The sequence below is a fragment of the Coturnix japonica genome, chromosome 3 (assembly GCF_054131305.1).
Source record: "Coturnix japonica strain WE chromosome 3, WE-NBRP24, whole genome shotgun sequence".
NCBI classification, from domain to species: Eukaryota; Metazoa; Chordata; class Aves; order Galliformes; family Phasianidae; genus Coturnix; species Coturnix japonica.
In genome coordinates this window covers 40,574,108-40,595,262 of record NC_140665.1, presented here as the reverse complement: position 1 = coordinate 40,595,262, position 21,155 = coordinate 40,574,108, and the positions used below count along the sequence as shown (strand labels likewise).

The following is a 21,155-nucleotide window of genomic DNA, read 5'->3' as shown; positions in this document are numbered from 1 at the left end:
TCCAGCCTTGCTACAGATAATTAATAAAAAAATAACCTGGGAAAGTCTGAAGGCCACTCTTCATCACTTGGAAGTCAACTTGGTTAGAAGGAACCACTACAGATACAGAGATCTCAGTGAGGATTTTCACTGTTACTGTTTTATTCTTTTTGCTGAGGCAAAAAGACTGTTTTTCCCCAGTGTGCACTTTTCATCACATTGTCCAGACTATTTAAAATGAATGGGCAATGGGCTTCCCACATTTCCCTCTGGAGGCTACTCCACAGTCTAATAGATCTCACCCTTCAGGATTTTTCTTGCTGACACTGAGCCAATGTTTTCTTTTTCAAGACAGTGCATCCAGCTATGCTCTATTCTCTTGGCTGTTTTATTTTCTGAAAAATAATTAGAGTTTTATTGTCCTCTTTCTTTCTCATTTAGCCATGCTAAACACATTTAACTCCTACCATCGCTTTTCATGAGTTGCCTTCAGTCCTTCAGATGTTTTAATTTCACTTCATTGAGTTATCTCCAGAACTGCACTCTTTAAGTCATTTCCTGTTTCTGAACTTCTTTTCACCTTTCATGCTACTAACATCCATAACAGAATACATGAGCTGTGGAGCAGCCAGTTATCACTGCCCAAAGACAATAGGTGTCCTCACTCTGCTGCCTATTTCTATGTTATTGAGTAGTGTGATAAAACAGAAAGATGCTGTGATATACAGAACCCAATGTACAGTTGCTTAGAGAAGATCCTGGAGTGCTACTCCTAGCGTAGACTTATTAGCATCCTCCATGTTACAAAGACATTTTTACTAATCTGTTTCTTTCCACACCATACACTTTAGTCACAAAGAAGCACATTCTAAGGAGAGCTTCTCCTTAGTCCATAAGAACTGCTATATCTGAAACAGACTGACACATCTCTAATAAAAACAGCTGCAGTGCCAAGGCTGAAGGCTCCTTTACCACACAGCTGGCTGCTGAAGATGGCCAAAGCTGTCCTAATCTTTACTCTCCTGAAATGCTGCTCCATGGATGACTGCCCACCATGGATTCCACCGTGCTCTGTTTGGAAATAGTCCCAAGGATTAACAAACCCATCAGCTTCGTGTACAGAGAAAGCTTCTTTATGCTTTGCAATCACACCTTTCTGGCTTTTGGTAAAAATGGTTCCATCTTCAGCATACCTTTTTATGTGAAGGGGGCTGTGATAAAATGTTTGCTCATTAAGACCGGGATGTGGTAGCATTGTGGTGGAGTGCTTGTTCATTAGGACCGGGATGTGATGGTGGAATATGGAGGCCACAAGGGTTGCAGAACACTCTAATTTTATGGGTAGATTGTGTACTCTGCATAGTTACAGGCAAAGCGCGCCCCGATGGATACAAAGTTTCACGGAAGGACCAACCAAGGAACGACACACCAAGTGGCACGATCACGACCGACCAATTAAAGGACAATACACTCGGGATGGACCTTACAAAAGAAGTTGCAAGGGACGGGAAGGTGCGGCAGTTGGAGGAACGAGGATTCCCCTGTCGCCCAGCGCTGAATTGCCTTTTTGTTTTACCCGCTACAATTAATAAAAGTTTCTAATTGGAACATTATCGGCTCATTGCTTGTAAATTGATGACAATTTGGCGCCGTGACTCGGACGGGAATACTGGCGTGGGTACGAGCCTGAGGGGGCGCCCCGCCTAAATAGGTGGCCTCAGCTCCTATCCTCCCGCCCTACTCCTGCCGACGATCCGAAATTTAAAACACAAAGGCAAGTAAAAACCGGTTAACCCTTTAAATTTCGTGCACGAAAGTCCGGACGAAGACGCAGGACAGGTGAGTATAGTCCGGTCTGGGTTGGGAATCCGGCGTGTGGCGAGTGTTGTGTGCTTGTGAAGGGGGGCCGGCAGCCGGCACTAACCCGAGCGAGTGTGGACCCCACAGTAGTGCGGTTCCCATTGCCCGCGAGGGCGTGGGCCACGACCTGGGGGAAGCGAGTGAATGCAACACTGAGTGAGGGCACGCCGAAGGGTGGGTACAGGGTATAAGCGGGACCCTTTCACCACCACAACCCCTAGGGCTATGGGCTCTATGGAGGGTTATTCTTTGGTGTTCCCCTAGAGCTACGGGCACTAGGGATGATTATTATTATTTAGGTGTTCCCCTAGAGCTACGAGCACTAGGGATGATTATTATTCAGGTGTTCCCCTAGAGCTACGGACACTAGGGATGATTATTATTTAGGTGTTCCCCTAGAGCTACGGGCACTAGGGATGATTATTATTATTTAGGTGTTCCCCTAGAGCTACGAGCACTAGGGATGATTATTATTCAGGTGTTCCCCTAGAGCTACGGACACTAGGGATGATTATTATTTAGGTGTTCCCCTAGAGCTACGGGCACTAGGGGGAGCTACAGACGTTGAATAAAACAAGAGAGCAAGAAGTAAAGAACGAGATGGGGCAGTGTAAAACTAAACCACCCACCCCTTCTAAACGACCATCCATTCCTAAGGACTCACCTCTAGGGTTCATGCTAATTGCCTGGACGCACTATCCAGGAACAAGAAATAAAGATAAAGCAAAGATGATTTATTATTGTATAGAAATTTGGAGCGGACAACAAATTGGCCCGGCAGTATGGTGGCCTAAGTATGGTTCTAATGAAGATTGGGTACAACAGCAATTAAATTTTTGGGTAAACTCCAAAACCCCTTTCAATCAAGAAGAAAGTGACTATGCAGCAGTATGGGTCACTCGCCCAGAGGGTTTAGGAGTCCCCATTTTTAATTTGACACGAAAAGAAAAAGATGTCGAAAAACGTAAACCTCGAAGGGAAGAGGAGGCCTTAGTGGGACCCCCACCATATGCTGTACCACCAGCAATTCCCCTACCTTCTCCTCCTCAGTTGGATCATGGGCAGATGGATTCGAGAAAGGGAGAAGTACAAAAGATAGAAGGGGGAGGGCCTGTGACACGGGCAAAGGCACGACAAAATAACCTCTACCCTTTAAGAGAAATGCCCATGGGAGGTCCACAACCTCAGATGGGGTTTATATCAGTGCCCTTAAATTCAGGGGATGTTAGAGATTTTAAGAAGGAAATGGGTAATATACTAGAAGATCCCCTGGGGGTGGCAGACAGAGTAGATCAGTTCTTAGGGCCAAATGTTTATACCTGGGAGGAACTACAATCTATTCTAAGTATACTGTTCACAGCAGAAGAGAGAGGTATGATTAGGCGTGCAGGGATGCGCATTTGGGATGCTCAACATGCCCACGGGCCCGCTGCGGATATTAAATGGCCCTTACAGAATCCGCAATGGGACCATCAAAATCAACATCATAGGACTCACATGCAGGACCTGCGAACTATCATTATCCAGGGCATTAGGGAGGCAGTCCCAAGAGGTCAGAATATAAATAAAGCTTTTAATGAAAGACAAAAGAAGGAGGAAACACCCACTGAATGGCTAGAAAGGTTACGCAAGAATTTACAACTATATTCAGGATTGGATCCCGATACACCGATAGGCCAGGCTCTGCTCAAAACACAGTTCGTAGCTAAGGCTTGGGAAGATATCCGCAAGAAACTAGAAAAGATAGAAAATTGGCAGGATCGGGGGCTTGATGAACTTTTGAGGGAAGCTCAGAAGGTATATGTAAGAAGGGAGGAAGAAAGACATAATAGGCAGGTTAGGATGATGGTAGCAGCGGTCAAAGAAAGTAGGGAATTGGAAAGGAAAATGGGGGGATGGACGCAAAATCGAATTCCAGGACAGCAAAAATTTAGGAAGCCTGAAAACAGGGAGGAGGAGAGAATATGCTATTATTGCAGGAAAAAGGGACACATGAAGAGGGACTGCAGGGTTAGAATGAGAGACGAAAAGTCCTTCCAAGAAGACTAGGGGTGTCAGGGGCTCTATATATTGGGGACCCAGAAACAACAGGAGCCCTTGATAAAATTGAAAATTGGTCCCCAAGCTGAGGAGGTAGAGTTTCTAGTAGATTCAGGAGCAGAAAGGTCTACTATACAACAGATCCCCCTCGGATGCAAACCTTCCCGGGAAACTACCAAAGTAATAGGAGCAAAGGGAGAACCTTTTACAGTAGGAATAGTTAAAAATGTAATGATAGAAGCAGAGTCCAAAGTGGGGTTGGGTGATTTCTTGATACTGCCTGAAGCGGAGTTCAATTTGTTAGGACGGGATCTGATTATTGCATTAGGCATAGGACTAGAAGTAGAGAATAAAGAATTGAGAATCAAACTCTGCCCTCTTAGGGTAGAAGATGAACAAGAGATCAATTCTGATGTCTGGTATACCCCCGAGAGTGTGGGACAACTAAAAATACCCCCTTTCACGGTAAAAATCAAGAATCCTGAAATCCCAGTAAAAATAAAACAATATCCTATTTCCCTGGAAGGAAGGAGGGGTCTCAAACCAGAAATAGATAGATTAGTGAGCAAAGGAGTCATAATAGACCACCTCACACATTATGTAGAGGCATTCCCCACAACTAAAGCAACAGCTCAGGTAGTAACAAAAATATTACTCGAACAAATCATCCCTAGGTATGGGGTAACAGAAGTAATAGATTCAGATCAAGGACCACACTTTACATCAAGAATCACTAGAAATATAGCTGAAGCCTTGGGAATAAAATGGGAAGAACATACTCCCTGGCACCCACAGAGTTCAGGGCGAGTAGAGAGAATGAATGGGGAACTAAAAAAGCAATTGGCCAAATTAACACTAGAAACTAAGCTCTCATGGATAAAATGCATTCCCCTTGCCCTCTTAAACCTTAGGGCCCAGCCCCGGGCTGACATAGGAATATCTCCCTTCGAAATGTTATACGGAATGCCATATGATGCAGGAACCCCTAAAGATCACCCGGGGGTGGTAGATCAGAACATTCAAGCTTATATCACGGAATTAATGAAGTATAAACAGGAATTGTGGAAAAAGGGACAATTGACTCAAAGACCCCCTCTTGACATTACCCTCCATCAGATAAAGCCTGGAGATTGGGTTCTGATAAAGACCTGGAGAGAAACCACACTGCAGCCTCGCTGGGAAGGTCCCTATCTGGTATTATTGACTACCAATACTGCCATCAGAACTGCTGAAAAAGGATGGACACATGCTAGTCGTGTTAAGGGTCCAGTACAAAATCACGAATGGAGAGTCACTAGTCCAGCGGGTGATTTGAAAGTAAAACTGTCACGAAACCCTCCGTCAAGGAAAATGAGAACATGAATTAACAATGATTGTATAAACGTATCAGTATAGAATTTAATGTAGAAGGGAATATTTTGACTATTGTGAATGCAACTGTTGGGATATGTTTTAGAAAGGTAGTGGACCCACTGCGAAAACAGGAATACACAAATTGGTTATTAGCCTTCAGAGTGGCCGTGGAAATTTTAATAGAAGGGGGTAAACCTGGGGGTGAATTTGGATCCTTACCAGCATCACTTAAGTGTATAACCAGTGGGAAAAAGAATAGGGTGCAGTACCCCAAAGACCCACTTAAAAGGGAAGCAAAACCAGCCCCTCCTGAAGAATACTCTTGCTGCCGAGAAGATTATACACCCCATGGCTCGAGGCAACCGAGTCGATGGGCGAGGCAGAGGAGATAAAACATGTGGAGGAGTCTGCTCCATTATGAATGAATCCAAAGATTTAGGATCCAGAAGATACCCCAAGACTGGAAATAACTCCCCCGAGCAATTAAAGACTCACTACTGCAGTGGGAAAACTGCCTATCTAAAACTAGCTCAATTGATAATAATATTAAGTCTCATTAATGAGGGTTGGGGTACAGAGGTACAGACACATGAGCCATTTAAGTGGTCCCTAATCAGAGGGGAAGATCAGAAGGTGATAAGCACAGACGTGACCCCAGGCGCTCCCATCCTTAAAAGTCAAGTATGTGACTTAGTACCAACACAACCATGCCTGAATCGCAAGGCAATCTATGCTTGCCCAGCATCAAATCCAGGGAAAAGTTATTGTAATTACCCAGGGGAATATTATTGTGCATACTGGGGTTGTGAAACGGTTTCACTGGGATTTCTGCCAGGGGGGGGACAAGATGAATATATAACAATTAGTTGGGGTCCCTCAGGTTGTACACCTCCGACTCATGGGACTCACTCTGGTGAAGTAACATGCCAACATTTAGAGATAAAAATCCTTAAAACAGAAAACACAGTGTGGTGGATAGGAAAGACTTGGGGGGTACGAATGTGGGAGCCTGGAAGAGACCGAGGGGGCCATTTCCTTATTAAAAAAGAAAGAGTTCCGCCAGACCCCCCAATAGGTATAGGACCTAACGTAGTAATAAATAACAATCAGAATAAGACAGAAGCTGTTACTGTAGGCCCGACCGAAGCAAGCCCTTATATTACCGAATATGGCACCCTTTGGAAAATAATTCAGTCTAGTTTCAAGGTGTTAAACAACACCTACCCAGAATTAACTAAGGAGTGTTGGCTATGCTATGATATAAGACCCCCTTTTTATGAAGCAATAGGGTCCGTAGCGAAGATTAGGAGAAGAAATGGGACTAACCCAGCAGAGTGCCTATGGAAAAAGGGAAGGCCTAATGTTCCAGGGATAACTCTAGCACATGTTACTGGAAATGGTGTGTGTGTGGGAACTGTACCTCTAGAAAAACGACATCTATGTAATAAAACTATAGAAGTACAAAGTCAGGAGAAACCCTCAGACTGGCTCCTACCCGCAGACAATGCTAAATGGATATGTGCCAAATTAGGGGTCACTACATGCTTATCGACTAAGATATTTAATCAAACCACCAATTACTGTGTACAAGTAATTATAGTTCCACGAATCATATATCACCCTAAAGATTATGTGATCAGTCAACAAGAAACCTCTGAACATCTCCTGATTAAAAGGGAGCCATTCACAGCCCTAACCGTTGCAATGCTATTAACTATAGGAGGGGCCAGGCTGGGGACTGGAGTAGCATCTTTAATAAACCAGCCACAGGGACTGAAAACCCTTAGACAATCTGTGGATGAAGATCTACAGAAAATAGATGAAGCCATCAATGCGCTTACAAAATCGGTACGGTCTTTATCAGAAGTAGTGTTACAAAATCGAAGGGGGTTGGATCTTCTCCTATTGCAGCAAGGGGGACTATGTGTGGCTCTTAAAGAACAATGTTGCACCTACGTTGATCAAACGGGGGTAGCAATAGATACAATGGCTGAACTAAGAAAACAGTTAGAACAAAGAAAAAGAGCCCAGGAGTCTCAAAGAAGTTGGTATGAGAGTTGGTTTAATGGTTCCTCCTGGTTCACTACATTATTATCCACAATAATGGGACCAGTTATTATGATAATATTAGGTTTGACCTTTGGACCCTGTATTTTAAATAGACTAATCGTTATCGTTAAGAACAGGCTAGAGGCAGCCCACCTAATGGTAATTAGAGAAAGATATGAACCCCTTGATGGGGAACGAGAAGAGGATGCTCTAGAATGGAGTCGACAAGAACTAAAACGGTTTAATGAGCAAAACAAAATAGTACAATAAAAGAAAAGGGGGGACTGTGATAAAATGTTTGCTCATTAAGACCGGGATGTGGTAGCATTGTGGTGGAGTGCTTGTTCATTAGGACCGGGATGTGATGGTGGAATATGGAGGCCACAAGGGTTGCAGAACACTCTAATTTTATGGGTAGATTGTGTACTCTGCATAGTTACAGGCAAAGCGCGCCCCGATGGATACAAAGTTTCACGGAAGGACCAACCAAGGAACGACACACCAAGTGGCACGATCACGACCGACCAATTAAAGGACAATACACTCGGGATGGACCTTACAAAAGAAGTTGCAAGGGACGGGAAGGTGCGGCAGTTGGAGGAACGAGGATTCCCCTGTCGCCCAGCGCTGAATTGCCTTTTTGTTTTACCCGCTACAATTAATAAAAGTTTCTAATTGGAACATTATCGGCTCATTGCTTGTAAATTGATGACAGGGGCCATATCTAGATAGACAACAGAGTTTATTCCCAGCCAATATATCTAGGCTTGCTAAAAGCTGTTCAGTGTAAATCCCCTGGCAATCTGGCTTGGCATCCTGGCATCTCAGAGGCCTCCAGATCCAAAGAGCAGATAAGCAGAGGTCTTGAAGGCCAAGTTTGGCTGGAGACTGTGCCCATTCTCTGTCAAATTTAGCACAGAGCTGCAGGGATAATTCTTCTGGGACAGTGCAGAGACTGGTGTAGAGGAGGGAGTCCTCAGCTGGAGGTGGCATCTAGAGGAACAGCAGATGCTGTCTAAGCCTGATTATCTGCCCTTCTGCTGAAGGGCATATAATCTAGGGCCATAGTCACTGAAAAGTGATATTTGTGGATGAAGTGTCATGGGTCTTCAGGAGTAAGAGTGCTCCTTGTTGTCATAACCATCATTTGTGTTACAACAGTGCTTAGGAAGTACTTGGTGTTTCCCATATGTGGGAAAAGGGACAAGATTAGCCAGAAGACAGAACTTCTGAGGCCAGATTCACTTTTGCGGGGCTGAGCATAAGGGCAGTCATGGGTATAATGGCCCCCACTGCACCCTTATACCTCACCAATAAAATGATTTCTTTTCTCACTGGTAACAGAAGTTTGCAGTGCCTAGCTGGCACTGTGGTTGTGAGAGCTCTTTTAGCTGAGACCTGGCCCTATCACCAGCACTGCACAGGCATAGCCCTGCTTCTTTTTGCCTCCAGGCTGCTCTGTTAACCACCCTTCAAATGCCCTGATCTCTTTTTCTCAAACCTCCTACAAGCAGGCATCCCAAAAGGCTGAAGCAGTTCAGCAGGTCGATACAACAGCAGGGAAAATAAAGGGCCTCATTGGTGTCCAGCTCCCCTGATGTGTGGTAATGCAATTACCAGCTGATCAAACAGCCATATGTCGCTGAGGGCAAGAAGCAGGGGAGGCAGTAAGCATCGTGTCACCAGTCCCTTGTCTCTCAGTTTCTGGCTGACCCTCTCCAAGGCAGAGGCTGAATTACAGGGGCTGGCCCTGCCTTTGGCTGCACATTCAGCCTGCCCTTTGTGATTTTCTGGACAGGGGGTATCCTTCAGGAGAGCAGGCTGGAGGGAGTCTGTCAGCAGAGGGCAGCTTGCAGGGAGGTTGTGGGGGCAAAGGTGATGTGTCAGGGGTCACAGTTCAGTGCTACTAAACGTGACACACCACGAGACATGTCAAGCATTATGTTTGTGTCCTCACCAGCCTATATCCTCTGGATGACACAGCTTCTTTTAATTAGGAATGGTCCTTGCTGACAATGCTTGTAAGAAGAGGCAGGGCTGCCCATCTTAGGAGGTATAGCAGGAGGACGCTCCAGCTGGGGAGGTTAAATATGTAGCTGCTCAGTGGTCAGGTTGAGAAGGAGAGACAGCTCTGCAGCCAGAGCCATGGCCCAGGTTCTGAGGAATGCCCAGAGCCCACCTCATGGGCAGGAAGTGGGTCAGATCTGTCCTTTGGCATGCGATAAGGGAAAGGGCAAACGGATCTAAGAGAAAGGGAGGACAAAATGTCCATGAGAGCAGGAAAAGTGTTTGACTGTAATAGTGATGTGAGAGTAGCACAATTCTGCTAGAGAAACAATTATTCCCTATCTTTAAAGGAAAGTGCCGAGCGGAAGTGACTTAAGTGGAATGGTGTTGTTTGGGCGTTTGAACTTAAGATAAATAGATAGGGTTTCCTCAGTATCTTCAGTATGCCCTTGTTCAGCACTTCCCTATATTTACTGTAGGAAATACCTCCAGTATCTCAAATACTGAGGTTATCTGGCTGCAAACACTTATTTAGTCATCTAAGTAACTTGCACCAGGGCAGAAAATGGGCAGTTTAAGTCATGTTGGTCCTTAAGTCCCGAAGGGGCTGGATTAGGTTTGCTGACAGGTTCAGTCCTGGGGAGAATTTGCATCACTCAGCCATATGCCCATGATCCCAAGTGTCACTGGGACTGAGAAATCCCTGCTCTGCTCCTGTCCTTTCAGCACTGTGAAGTTTTAATGAGACAGCTGCATTTAGGAGAGGCCTGGCTCATCTTCCTCTTGAAAGTAATACCTTTTTGTCCCAAGCCTCTTTGCTACCAGAAGCATCGTGTTTGGGCACAAAGACATCAGAAGGGCAGCACCAGAGCAGCTCAAAAAGCCACAACTTCCGCAGAGAGTATGAAGAAGTCCAAATGGCTTTGACCTGTAGCTGGCTGCTGGATGTGAAGATTAAGGTGTCAAAACCCAGCCAATAGAAACAGAAAGATAGAGAGAGATGTAGGTACTTTATTCTGAGAAATCGTGCCAGCTCTGGAGTTAGAAGAATTCTGATGACTCTAATAGCTTCACTCTTTGACTGGAATGTTTTGATAAGTAGGAAGGTAGCCTGCTAACAGTCCTCTGCTACAAGCAATTGTCAATGCCTATTTATCACAAATGTGTACAAAATGACAATGACTTACCATTTCCACTAGAAAGAAGAGGAGAATGTCTTTGGTCTTAGAGTCAAAGTGAGAATGAAGTATCGAAAAAGTTAATGATTGAACAGCACTGTTAAATTTCTGCCTTTTATTTCATAAACACGGCACACAGAGCAGCAACAGCTCACAGTTCAGGAAGGACACAACTATACCCTATGCTGACATCCACTTATGCTCTATTTAACACGTGGAATTTAAGTGGTGCAGAAAATACACTTGGCCAAGAGTTGTTGATTCTAAACCTTCCCAAAGGAAAATGCACTTACTGACAAAAATAAAAAATAAAAAATAAAAAAAAATTGCCAATTTCTTTGTTTTCTGCCAAGTCATAGATTTTTTTTCTATTCTTCAATTAGACATAAAATGAATGTCTGTTATTTAATTTAAAATATAGTTATTGAGATCCTTTGAAACGGCAATGCTGTATATAAATAATTAGTCATATTTCTTTTTGTTTTAATTTATTTAGCCTAGTGTTGAAAGCCATTGTTAAGCAAGCAATCTGACACTGGAAAGAGTCCTGTTAACTTTCACAGGCTCTGGAATAGGCTCCAGCACTTTACAGGTTATGCTGATGAAATAACACCCATGATATGTATTACTCATATCTGTCTACAGTTAGCTAGGATGGGTTGCATTTATTTCACTTTATATCTGGCAGGTGGGTGAAAATGAATGGCCTTTACTATATGGGAGGTCATTCAGAGCAAATACCTAAACTATGCCTGCCAATCTTGGGAGGTGTGCATTGCACACAACACATTAGTTAGGGTATTAGTTAGGCATTGGAAGTTCAGGAGGCCTTTGTCAGTGGAGAGATGCCAGTGAGCATTGGAGGCTTGCCAAAACCAGAAATGATGGAGGCAGAGAATAGTGATCCCATATGAGGTTGGAGTGGAGGAACACAGAGGCTCCCTGTGTTCCATTTCAGTGGAATATGGCAAAGCAGTGGCAGTTTTTGTACCTGTTTGTCCCCATCCCTGGGAATGTATAAGCTCAGGTCAGTATAAAGATGAAGCTGGCAACACAGGACCTTTATAGCCTAACCATTGCTTTTTTAGGGATCATTTGCTTAACCTTTGTTGGTACAGGAAGACAAACAGCAAAAACCATTGAGAACAAAGCAAGCCATAAAAGAAGGGATGGTGCCTAACTAGTAATCAGAGGTGTGGTAACTGGATGCAGATAAAGTGTTTTTAAAATGTCAGCACACAAGTCCTTAGCGTTTCCATCCAGCCTATTTTCCTTTTAAAAAGATTGTCTAGCAATTGTACTGTTGAAAGTACAATAACCTACCTTGCTGTGTCTGAATACATCAGTTAAAAGAATCCCAGCTGCACAACTGAAACTCTTCAGACACTATTTGTTGTTGTTAGTAGTATTAGGCATTGAGTTTATGTCAGTTGTTCACACAATGCACCAATGGGTGTTTGATGTATGTGATAAAAGAGAACTATAAAATAGCATTCATCATTGACACACCTACTCTGGATTTCAGAGGATGTTAACAGTTTTTTTCCCGATAGTCTGCCACTCTGCCTTTCTTTCACCTTGTCACCTAACCAAGATCAACAGAGCAAAGTCAAAACTAAAGGTAGTAAAAGGTAAGTTTCTGTTCTGTTTGATTTTTATCTGGTAGGACTATCTTAAACTCTCATGAAAAAGACATAGAGCAGTACAAATATTGATGTGTTTGCTCAGTCACTCATAAGTATAGAAAGTGGGTCCTAAACAGCCTTTGATATTTCTTGATGACTCTTCTTTGTGTTACAGTAGCAATGGGAGACCAGAGCCCTATATTTGTTTGTCCCTGAAGAAAAATCAACAACAAAAAAAACCAGAGCAAACTGTGATTCTCACTAAGAATGCTCCTAACACAAACCTCAACCAAGAGGCAAGAAGGAATACAACAGTGAGTTGCAGAGGATCAAAACAGTTTATGTGCAGAGGCCACGTCATCTTTTTAGATAGCATCCATGCTCCTTACTGTCATATTGACTGAGCAGTTGTTAGCAGTGGATTCCTCAGAATGTTTGTTCAGTTAAGGATTTTTCCATTTACCAGCACTTTGGAAACAAAAGGATTTTGAAAGCTCACTCACTGTCCTTTATCTTTAGCACACACTTCTACGCCAGAAACATTTTCACAAAATGCACTGTGTTCCCTGTGTCTGTACATCCATACAGCAATACACGCTGGCTATATCAGCTCTCAGATTCAACGTTTCATGGTGTGTTTTTTTATCATAATTCTTTAAATCTGCTCTTAAAAGAAAATCTACTCCAGCCAGTTTCTTACCAATTTCATAATAAAACGAGGAACTCTGTGTGTAACGTGCAGTAAATGTCAATTATTTCAACACACCTTGTTCATCGGAGCCCTGAGATTAAATCTGTCATGGCTGGAGTCTCTGTTTCTGAGGTTGCTAATGATGTTATTCCTGTGCTGAGGACGGGAACCAGGATTCCACCTGTCAACACTCATTTGCTGTGATTTACCCGAGGCAGTGAGCCACCTATTAGCACTCCTCTCCAACGGATATGCACCAACAACACTTATTGTGCATTTGGTTAACTCTCTGTTTGGGAGCCATGGGAGAGCTCCCTTTCAGTTTATTCTCACCCTCACCTCCCTTTCCAAGTCAGCGCCTTCCAAAAAGTAGGTTGAAGTACTCTAGTCAACTTATGTCCTTTGCTCTGAGATGTTTTTTCTGCATTAAGCTATACTCAGCACATGCTCGAGTGACCCATCTAGCTGTTCAAACTGAGCCACTCTGTGGTGCTGCCCTGCCCTTGGCTATATTTAACCAGTGTTTGCAGTCTCTGGATGTTTTATCAGTCGGACTTTTGCCACAGAGCCTGGATTTGAAGGTCATGACTTTCCCAGGCATGAAATCTGGGTGATGCTGCTGTTTTTGAAAAGCTGGGAGCTTTTTGCTGCTTGATGGCCAGAGGCACTTGGGTAGGCACTAGGAGCTGAAAAGGGGACATGGCTTTATATAAGAAGTCTTTGGTGTTGGCTTGTTGCAGAAAAACTTCTTTTATCCCCTTCTCTCTCGCCCTGCCACCACAACAATGTATTGGCACCTCAGGTAGAAAAAGGCTTTTAAGAGGAAGGGATATGCTAATTGCAGTCCTGTGTTCAAGGTGTGATGAGGGTATAATGAATCTGTCACATACAGCAAAACAGTGTTTCTCAGAAGCACCCAGATCTACAAAGTACTACAGTTATCCTTCCATCTCTTTTTTTATTATGCTAGGTTTTCCAATCTACTGGCATCTATTCTCCCTTGGTGGTTTATACCCTGCAGAACTATGATATTCTTTCTTTTATTATGTGATTCTTCTTCTGAGTGGGCCTTTGGGCAGTTGTTACTCTAGATAAGAGTAGCAGTGTGATTTAGAGTGGAAGTGCACTTCAATGAAGAAAGATGTTATTATTATAGGTGACACTCACCCCATAAGCACATGCAGAAGACCAGTGAATAGATGCCTTTCTGCCACCTGGGTAAACTTCTCTATGTTCATGCACACACATATATTGCATTATTTTAGTATGAGTTGAAAAAAGGAAGTAAAAATATGTAAAAAATTATACAATTACATGTTGAGATTTGAATTAGGCTTGTGCCTCCAAACACCTATTCAATCCTGGGCTTAGCTTACCAGCTGCTTTTCAATCTGCCTTTCAGCTTCACTTTTGATGCCATGGTGGCCCTGCAAAGCTGAGAGTTGCAAATGATGGTCTTTGTATTTCATCATGCGTGTAAATGAAGTCAAAAGGCAGAGCACAGAGCACAAAAACTGAGATAGTCTTTTGTACTTTCGGAGGGAGTGGAAGATGAAACAGTTTACAAGAAAAGGTGACTCACTGGTCTGCATGGATGGGTGCAAACAGGTCCAAGTTCCTTTGCTCTGAATAGGTCTCGTTCAGAAACCACGGAGCTGTACTTATGCTATGCCCAAGTTGACTTGACTTGCTGACCAGCTCATATACTTGTGGGGCTTTCAAACCAAAGCTGGACCATGACCAACTAGGTTGGAGCACAGATGAAGTGAGCTCATGTCTGCCTGAATCCACTCAAGGAGATGGGGTCATCAAGGCTCTGTTTAACATGACAGCAAGGATACCAATTCTATGTGTTTCAGACTTTAATGAGCATCACTCTTAGGAACGAGGGCTTTGGGTTTGCCTAAGAATGAGGGCTTTGGGTTTGCCTTGGTCAGAAATAAGAAACCATATGTAGGATGTTCCAGAGAGCGCATGCTGAACTCAGAAGAGACAAGGCAACAACTGATTTTCTTAACATTGAAAAGCTGGGGTAATCTTTTAAAGCATGGCTTATTGGATGACAGTGCTACCTAGTAGAAGATACAACTTGCTGAAGTTTTAAGTGCTTTGCTTCTTTTTTTTTTTTTTTTTTTTTTTTCCTTCCCCTAAAATTAAAGTTAAATTAGCTTCAGAACTGTTTTGTTTTCTTTCATTATCTTCTGCTTTTATTTCTCCGTCTTGTGCAAAGATGAGGGTTCCAATTGGAGTTCCAAACATTTCAAAATCAGTTTCTCAAGTCTTTGTGAAAACAGTCTGGTTATAACGAGTCCACTTATATACACTCAGACAGCAGTGTCTAACACCACAAAAATGAAATCGAAAGGAATAATTATTTTCCATATGATGTTAAATTTATTATACCAGTGAAAGAACAAATTGGCATCTGTCCCCTAGCATTTTTTTCCATTACTTAGCCATAGTCTCTCTTGAAATCATGACATTCCTTCCAAAATAATAAAGTATAATTAGGCTGTAAATTTATCCTATATATTCTTATAATTCTTTAATTATGAATCTAATTCAAGAAAATCCTGTGGTCAGTACATGTGTCACTGTCACAAGGCCACCAATCATGTTTCCAACAAGTGAATGTCTTAAAAATGTTATCAACTTACTGTCAAATTTCAATCTAAGTAGATTCAATCCATTAAGTATGCAGACGCTTCTTAAAATACATCCAAAGTGGGAAAAAGAAGTTGATTTTAAAAGTACCATATTCTGTAATGAGAACATCTTTAAGGTTATTGCTTCATTATGAACTGCCTGTTAAAATTTCCAAAACATTAGTAATGCAGAAACATTGCTTTGGTTTAGAAACCAAAGCAAACCAAACCTAAAGTTGGTTCTCTAACACCATAATGAATGTCACGCTATTCCTGTGGGTAGTGACACTAAGGTGCAAAAGATTGCTTAGGAACGTGATGCAGTCTGCATGAGACTTCTGATATTTGGAATAAACTGAAAATCTGGGCATTTGGGATTTGCACAGTTTATCAGATGAGAGAAAATTGTTTTTTTATCACAATGACTTATCCAAACTTCCCACAATTCAAGTTAGGTCTTCACCAACTGCTCTCCATGGCTTTTTTGAGACACCGTGCTGAACAAGATGCTCACAGCGAGAGCTTATGTTCTCACAACAGTAGCATGATTCCAGTATTGTATTGTGGCAACGCAGTGTTTTATTTATTAACTAGATTGCAGTTGAAGACTGAACAAAGACAGTGCTCCTGTGAGTACTAGAAGAAGTTTTCATGATCTGCATCCTCCCAGTTTAACTGGATTTTAGCAGAGTTAGTTGAGACTTTGCCGTGCAGCTGGTATTACAATGAGTACTTCATCCATTTGTATGAAAGGAATATAACTCATTATCTTTTCACATGCCATCAGCAATACCCTTTGCATCAATAATTTCGGTGACTTTTGAAGCCAATGTCGGGTCTTTCAAAGGCTTGGCTTGCCTGTATTTTTGAGGCTTGTCAGAACAATGGTTAGCAAATTCATGGTATTCCATTATATACATACATATGTCAATGCCTCCTTCAGGCAGTTGTGAGAAGATTTGTAGGTTGTAATGAACACTTTGCATTTGAGATCAAGTATATTGTTTCACAGCAATAATAGCAGGTTACCATTGTTGGCTTTTTTTCTAGGTTAAGCCAGGATTTGGTCCTGGGTGTTGGGACAGGACAAGAGGTTGGCAGATCAACAGTCTTTAAGAAGTACTGTTGTTAATGACAGAGGGCAGTTAGATTTGTCTAAATGAGTGTGGATTATTTGTGAAGAGTTCCTGCGTATACACCAGAGAGCAGAACTTGATCCAGTGTACATGGATAAACTATTTAGCTATTTGGAAGAAGGGCAAACAGACAGGGAGCTCCAGCAGTACCTAAGAGTCTTGTCAACAAGAGGGAGAGCTTCCTTTCATTATGACTAAGAAAATCATGCTTCAGCAGGTTGCCATAGCAGTTGAGCTCCTGGCCAGCACCATGAACAACTAAGAGCTAAGGGTTGACAATATACTTAAGGTCTGTTGCTGAAGATTAAGATTAGGCAGCAGCTGCCTTTCAGGGAAGACAAACAGTGGAATACACCCCTGGAAATGTGCTTCTTCCACTGACATGTCTACTGCTGCACTCTCAGCCAGCTCCTTGGAAACTACCAGGGAACTACTTGGGGAGGTTTATTGCTCCAGGAGCCACCAGAAGCACAGTCAGATACTGAACAGTGCTTCCATCAGGGCTGCTCAAGTGCATTGCATGTGTACTGAAAATATGTACTCAGCCGTATTTCCCAGCAGCACTAAAAATGTTGCAAAGGACCAAAACCAAAAGATGATCCATAACCCTATTTCATCCTATTTAGATAAGTTGGCCTAATTCAAATTATCAGCTCTCTCTAGAAGCTTTGCCCTTGTAATGCACATCTTAACTGTACTGCTACCATGAGATAGATATATGTATACATATAAGATTATGCACATAAATATATATTTTATGAAATAAAAAAATAAGTGTGCTATTGTGTAAAGCTACTTGAGCAGCTGCTATTGAGTTTTTAAAAATAGCATAATTCAGAAGAATAATATTAATATCAAGACTCAAATTAGATACAGCCTAGATGTCAAACCTTGAAATATTTTCCTAAACATATGCTTCTCGGAGAGCGTACAGCTGGAGTGACTTAGAGAATGCCAACTGAAATAATTACGATTTGTATAACGAAATATTGAATACATTTACATTACAGATGATTGCTGTTGTTACAGAATGCAAGTAATCAAGTTAAGTTCAATAAGATCCAGAAACACAGTTCTATGTTGTACTGATTGGAGAAGATTTTAATTTCCTTAGAAGGATGAATACATTGATTTTCCAGTTTTGTTTGCCTCTGTCAAGAAATGTCTAGGCACATCCTTTTTCTTACATTGGTTTACTCTTTTCTGCATGCCACGAAGACTTGAAAGAGTTTTAAATCTATTTCTCTCCACATTCCCATCAGTGAATAAAAAATGAACATCAGTGTAAGCAAAAGAAACATAACACATCTCATCTGAAAAGATGGATGCTTCAGTTCAAAGTGTCTGCTTCCTAAGTGGATTCAACATGTTTGCGATCTAACTGAGCATCTGAACTCAGAGGCTCTTCTTTTAGGAATACCATGTCTCCAAGGGTACTTGATGGCATTTGGAAGAAATGTGAGATATATTTCAGCAAAGTAACCTGACAGAAAGAGACTGCAGATGATTTGCACAAGAATTGGCCAAGAAGTGTCACCAAGAAACAAAACCAGAATATTATCCCCGAGTTCATGTGTACTGATGTATACAGTGGTATCAGAAAAATATATCTGCTACAGTATAAAATACCTATGAATTAATTTTGGTGCCATTTTACAGAAGCTCTGTTTAGGCAAACAAAAGTGATTAGAAAATATATTTAAAATTTTATATTCTTTCTGGGCATGATCACATTTTTTTTCCATGCACAGAATAGAACAGAAAGCTGAGATGAACACAGTAAATTAAAATAATTAAAATCTTGTGGCATCTTAAGTCAGTGATTAAATTATAATCTGAAAGCTGTTGGGTCCACAGAAAATGAGACCATTTTCAGCCCTTGGAGAAACAATGTTAACCTCACATTAAATAAGAAAAGCATGCATGAAAACTGTTGAAGAGATCAGCTAGGGAAGGCTTAGCCAAACTAAAGAAAGAATGACTCATTTATAATGCATGAAGCCCCTTGGCCTTCATTAAAATATAAGTATGCTCTCTTGAATACTGTCTTACCTCACCCCAGCATCTATAGCCCTTGGTTTTGGATGATGTCCAGATGAAGGCAATAATGATATGCAAAGATAAAAGGGAATGTACTAATGGCTTTGAGGTTACATCTTGCCCAGCCATGTAAAAGGAATCCAGCTGGAATATACAAGCACCCGTTGAGAGCGGTGAGTACTAAAATGTCCTGAAAGTTGCATCAGGTGCCACCGCAAGCAGAGCCCACAGCGCGTATGTGTGCAGCCAGCAGTGAAGGTGACCGAGGATGGAGGAATGTGCTGTGACAGGGAAACAATGCCAGGAAAAAGAGATGGTCCTCAGGAAGAATCTTTGCTCAAGGCTGTGCTGCACAGATGTGTGTTAAAAAAAACAATTGTTGACTGTTACAAGAATGCCTACAGAAGAGTTTTGAGGTGAAAAGCCCAGGGGAATGCCTGTCTAGCCTGTTGGCTTTGCTGCTTGACCAATCATTGTAAAGTAGAAAGTAGGGAAAAGACAATAAGATGGGAGAGTTCACTCTTTTGAGACAAATCTTCAAATCCTTACCTCAGAAAAAAATGAGGGTTTTCAAAACTGTATCTGTCTAAGACCCAAAGAGAAGGTCACAATTCAGGGCCTGGCCCAAAGCTACCCGAAGCTTTGTAAGTTATGGACTGGATATGCTGTTGTAAGTGGGATGTGACAGTGTGTCCATTAAGGGTGCAGGAACTTTGAACATCAGACTTCATTCATCAGTTCTCATTCCCTTTCTATCACAGTCAGCCATGAAATATAGGTGGATTTACATGTGCACCAAAGGAGATTTTGTACTTCTTCGGAAATGTTATATGTAAAATGAATTCAGCCGAGCTGTGCTTAGAGGCATCAAGATGAAAAGGGAGATCAGTACAGAAGAAGATGCTAGATGGAACTGTCCTTGTGGAAATATGGATAGACAACAGGTTTGCATCCAGAATTTGGGAAATGTATTTTTGCTAGAACTATCATGACACTGAAGGAAAAGGCTCAGTAACAGATTCATCAGTGAAGAAAACAGAAAGTCAAAGCATGTCGGTAAGGAAGGTGTTCAACTGGTTATTGAGAATATTTTTTCAGCTTCCAATCCAGTTAACTGCACGGACAGTGCATGAAATGCATGTGTTTTCCTGTGGATTTCCATACATCAATGCATACATCACAAAAGGGCATCAGGAAGGGAACGAGTTAGATTCTTATACTGACAAGCTGAAATGAACGTGACTAGAAATATAATCACCTACAAATGTAGAGCATCTCGTAAAAGAAGTTGTTACAATTCTGAAAATGCTGAACATTAAAATCAATTACTAGATTGCATGCCTGGAAAGCAGTGAATTTAAAATTGAACTCTGTGGTGTAGCAGGAGCAGTAACAGACTGATGAGCCTTCAGCAGGAGGTGTGCTATTTTAAGTAACTGTTATAAAAGCACCTAGATGAAAATTAGATTATTAGCAAAGCTGTGCTGACTTATGCCAATGAAAAACCTTCTTTCCAACTACAACTAGAGGGATTCGTTCAAGTGTCAACAAATCAGTGGGTAAAGAAGCACTGGAATGTATAATTATTCAGATTTTTGTTAAAGTCCCTCAAAGAGACTATAGGGGAAAACCAGGCACCTACAAGGTGAAAGGTAATGCTTAACTGTGCCATGGAAACTGGCTTGGAGACAGCAATACAAAGGATAAAGAGCCAGCTTTCATCTAGAAATGAGGTTAATCGTGAAGTGTTTGCAGTGTATCTGCTGGGACTGAGACTGTTTGTTAATAATCTGATGGAAGGGCAAAGTAACAAAATTTGCAGATGGTGCTAAGTGATTTAGATCAGTCAGGGATTAAGACATACAGACATGACAAAACTAAAGCTACTGGGCAATGTATCAAGAGACTGATTCTTGTCTTTAACTAGAAACTAGTCATAAGTATTAAACAAAATTAGGGGAATCATTGGAAAGTATTCTAAACGAAGTAATAACAGGTTCAGAGGATGAATTGTATGTTATTACAGAAGAAACCTCTGCTTAACGCAAATGAAAGCAAAAGGGTTTTGATGGTATTAAGAAAGAGGCAGCAAGAACAAGGCAGAATGCTCTAAGGCTGTCATATCTCAGACCCCACCAGCTCTTCACTTTTAATAATGTTTACAGTTGTAGTCAGCCAGACCTCATCAAAAATGTAGCCAAGCAGTTCCTTCTAAAGAGCAACAGATAAAATCTCCAACATGGAAATCTTTCCAGATACTGAGAAAGATCAATGAAGACATTAATAAGAGGGAACAGAAGCTGAGAGGCTCATGATAAAGAAAGGAATGCTCATCAGTTTTTAATACAGTTTTTCATAATAAGAAAGAGGAGAATTTGGTAATGTTTTAAGAGAAACAGTTTTGAAATAGAAAAATAGCTACTTGTGTACAGTATGTAATGAAGTTGCAGCATTTGCTGCAGAAAATATTGTTAAGGCAAATATTTTAGGAAGACTGCCGAGCTGAATAATAATATTATCAATAACCATAATAGCTGGATGAAAACTTGGAA

At 41.7% G+C, this 21,155-nt stretch overlaps 1 protein-coding gene and 1 long non-coding RNA gene across 3 annotated transcripts in view; one reads left to right on the top strand and one right to left on the bottom strand.

Annotated features, from left to right (window-relative positions):
* Window positions 1–10,524, bottom strand: part of LOC107311492 (uncharacterized) — a 53,504-nt gene extending 42,980 nt beyond the window's left edge. The window contains exon 1 of one of the 2 annotated variants that reach the window (XR_014943947.1): window positions 10,476–10,524. This is a non-coding gene — a long non-coding RNA (uncharacterized LOC107311492). The remainder of the gene's footprint in view (window positions 1–10,475) is intronic. The other variant, XR_001554092.3, reaches the window with a different exon arrangement.
* On the top strand, window positions 1,813–4,988 carry LOC146761378 (uncharacterized). The gene is made up of 2 exons (XM_085541367.1): window positions 1,813–2,091; window positions 2,139–4,988. Exon 2 carries the CDS (start codon window positions 2,440–2,442, stop codon window positions 3,886–3,888), a length of 1,449 nt encoding a protein of 482 aa, XP_085397493.1. The 5' UTR covers window positions 1,813–2,091; window positions 2,139–2,439; the 3' UTR covers window positions 3,889–4,988.
* Window positions 10,525–21,155: the final 10,631 nt, after the last annotated feature.

Coding starts and splice junctions, on each gene's coding strand:
- LOC146761378 (XM_085541367.1), top strand. CDS start 2,440: ATGGGGCAGTGTAAAACTAAACCACCCACCCCTTCTAAACGACCATCC.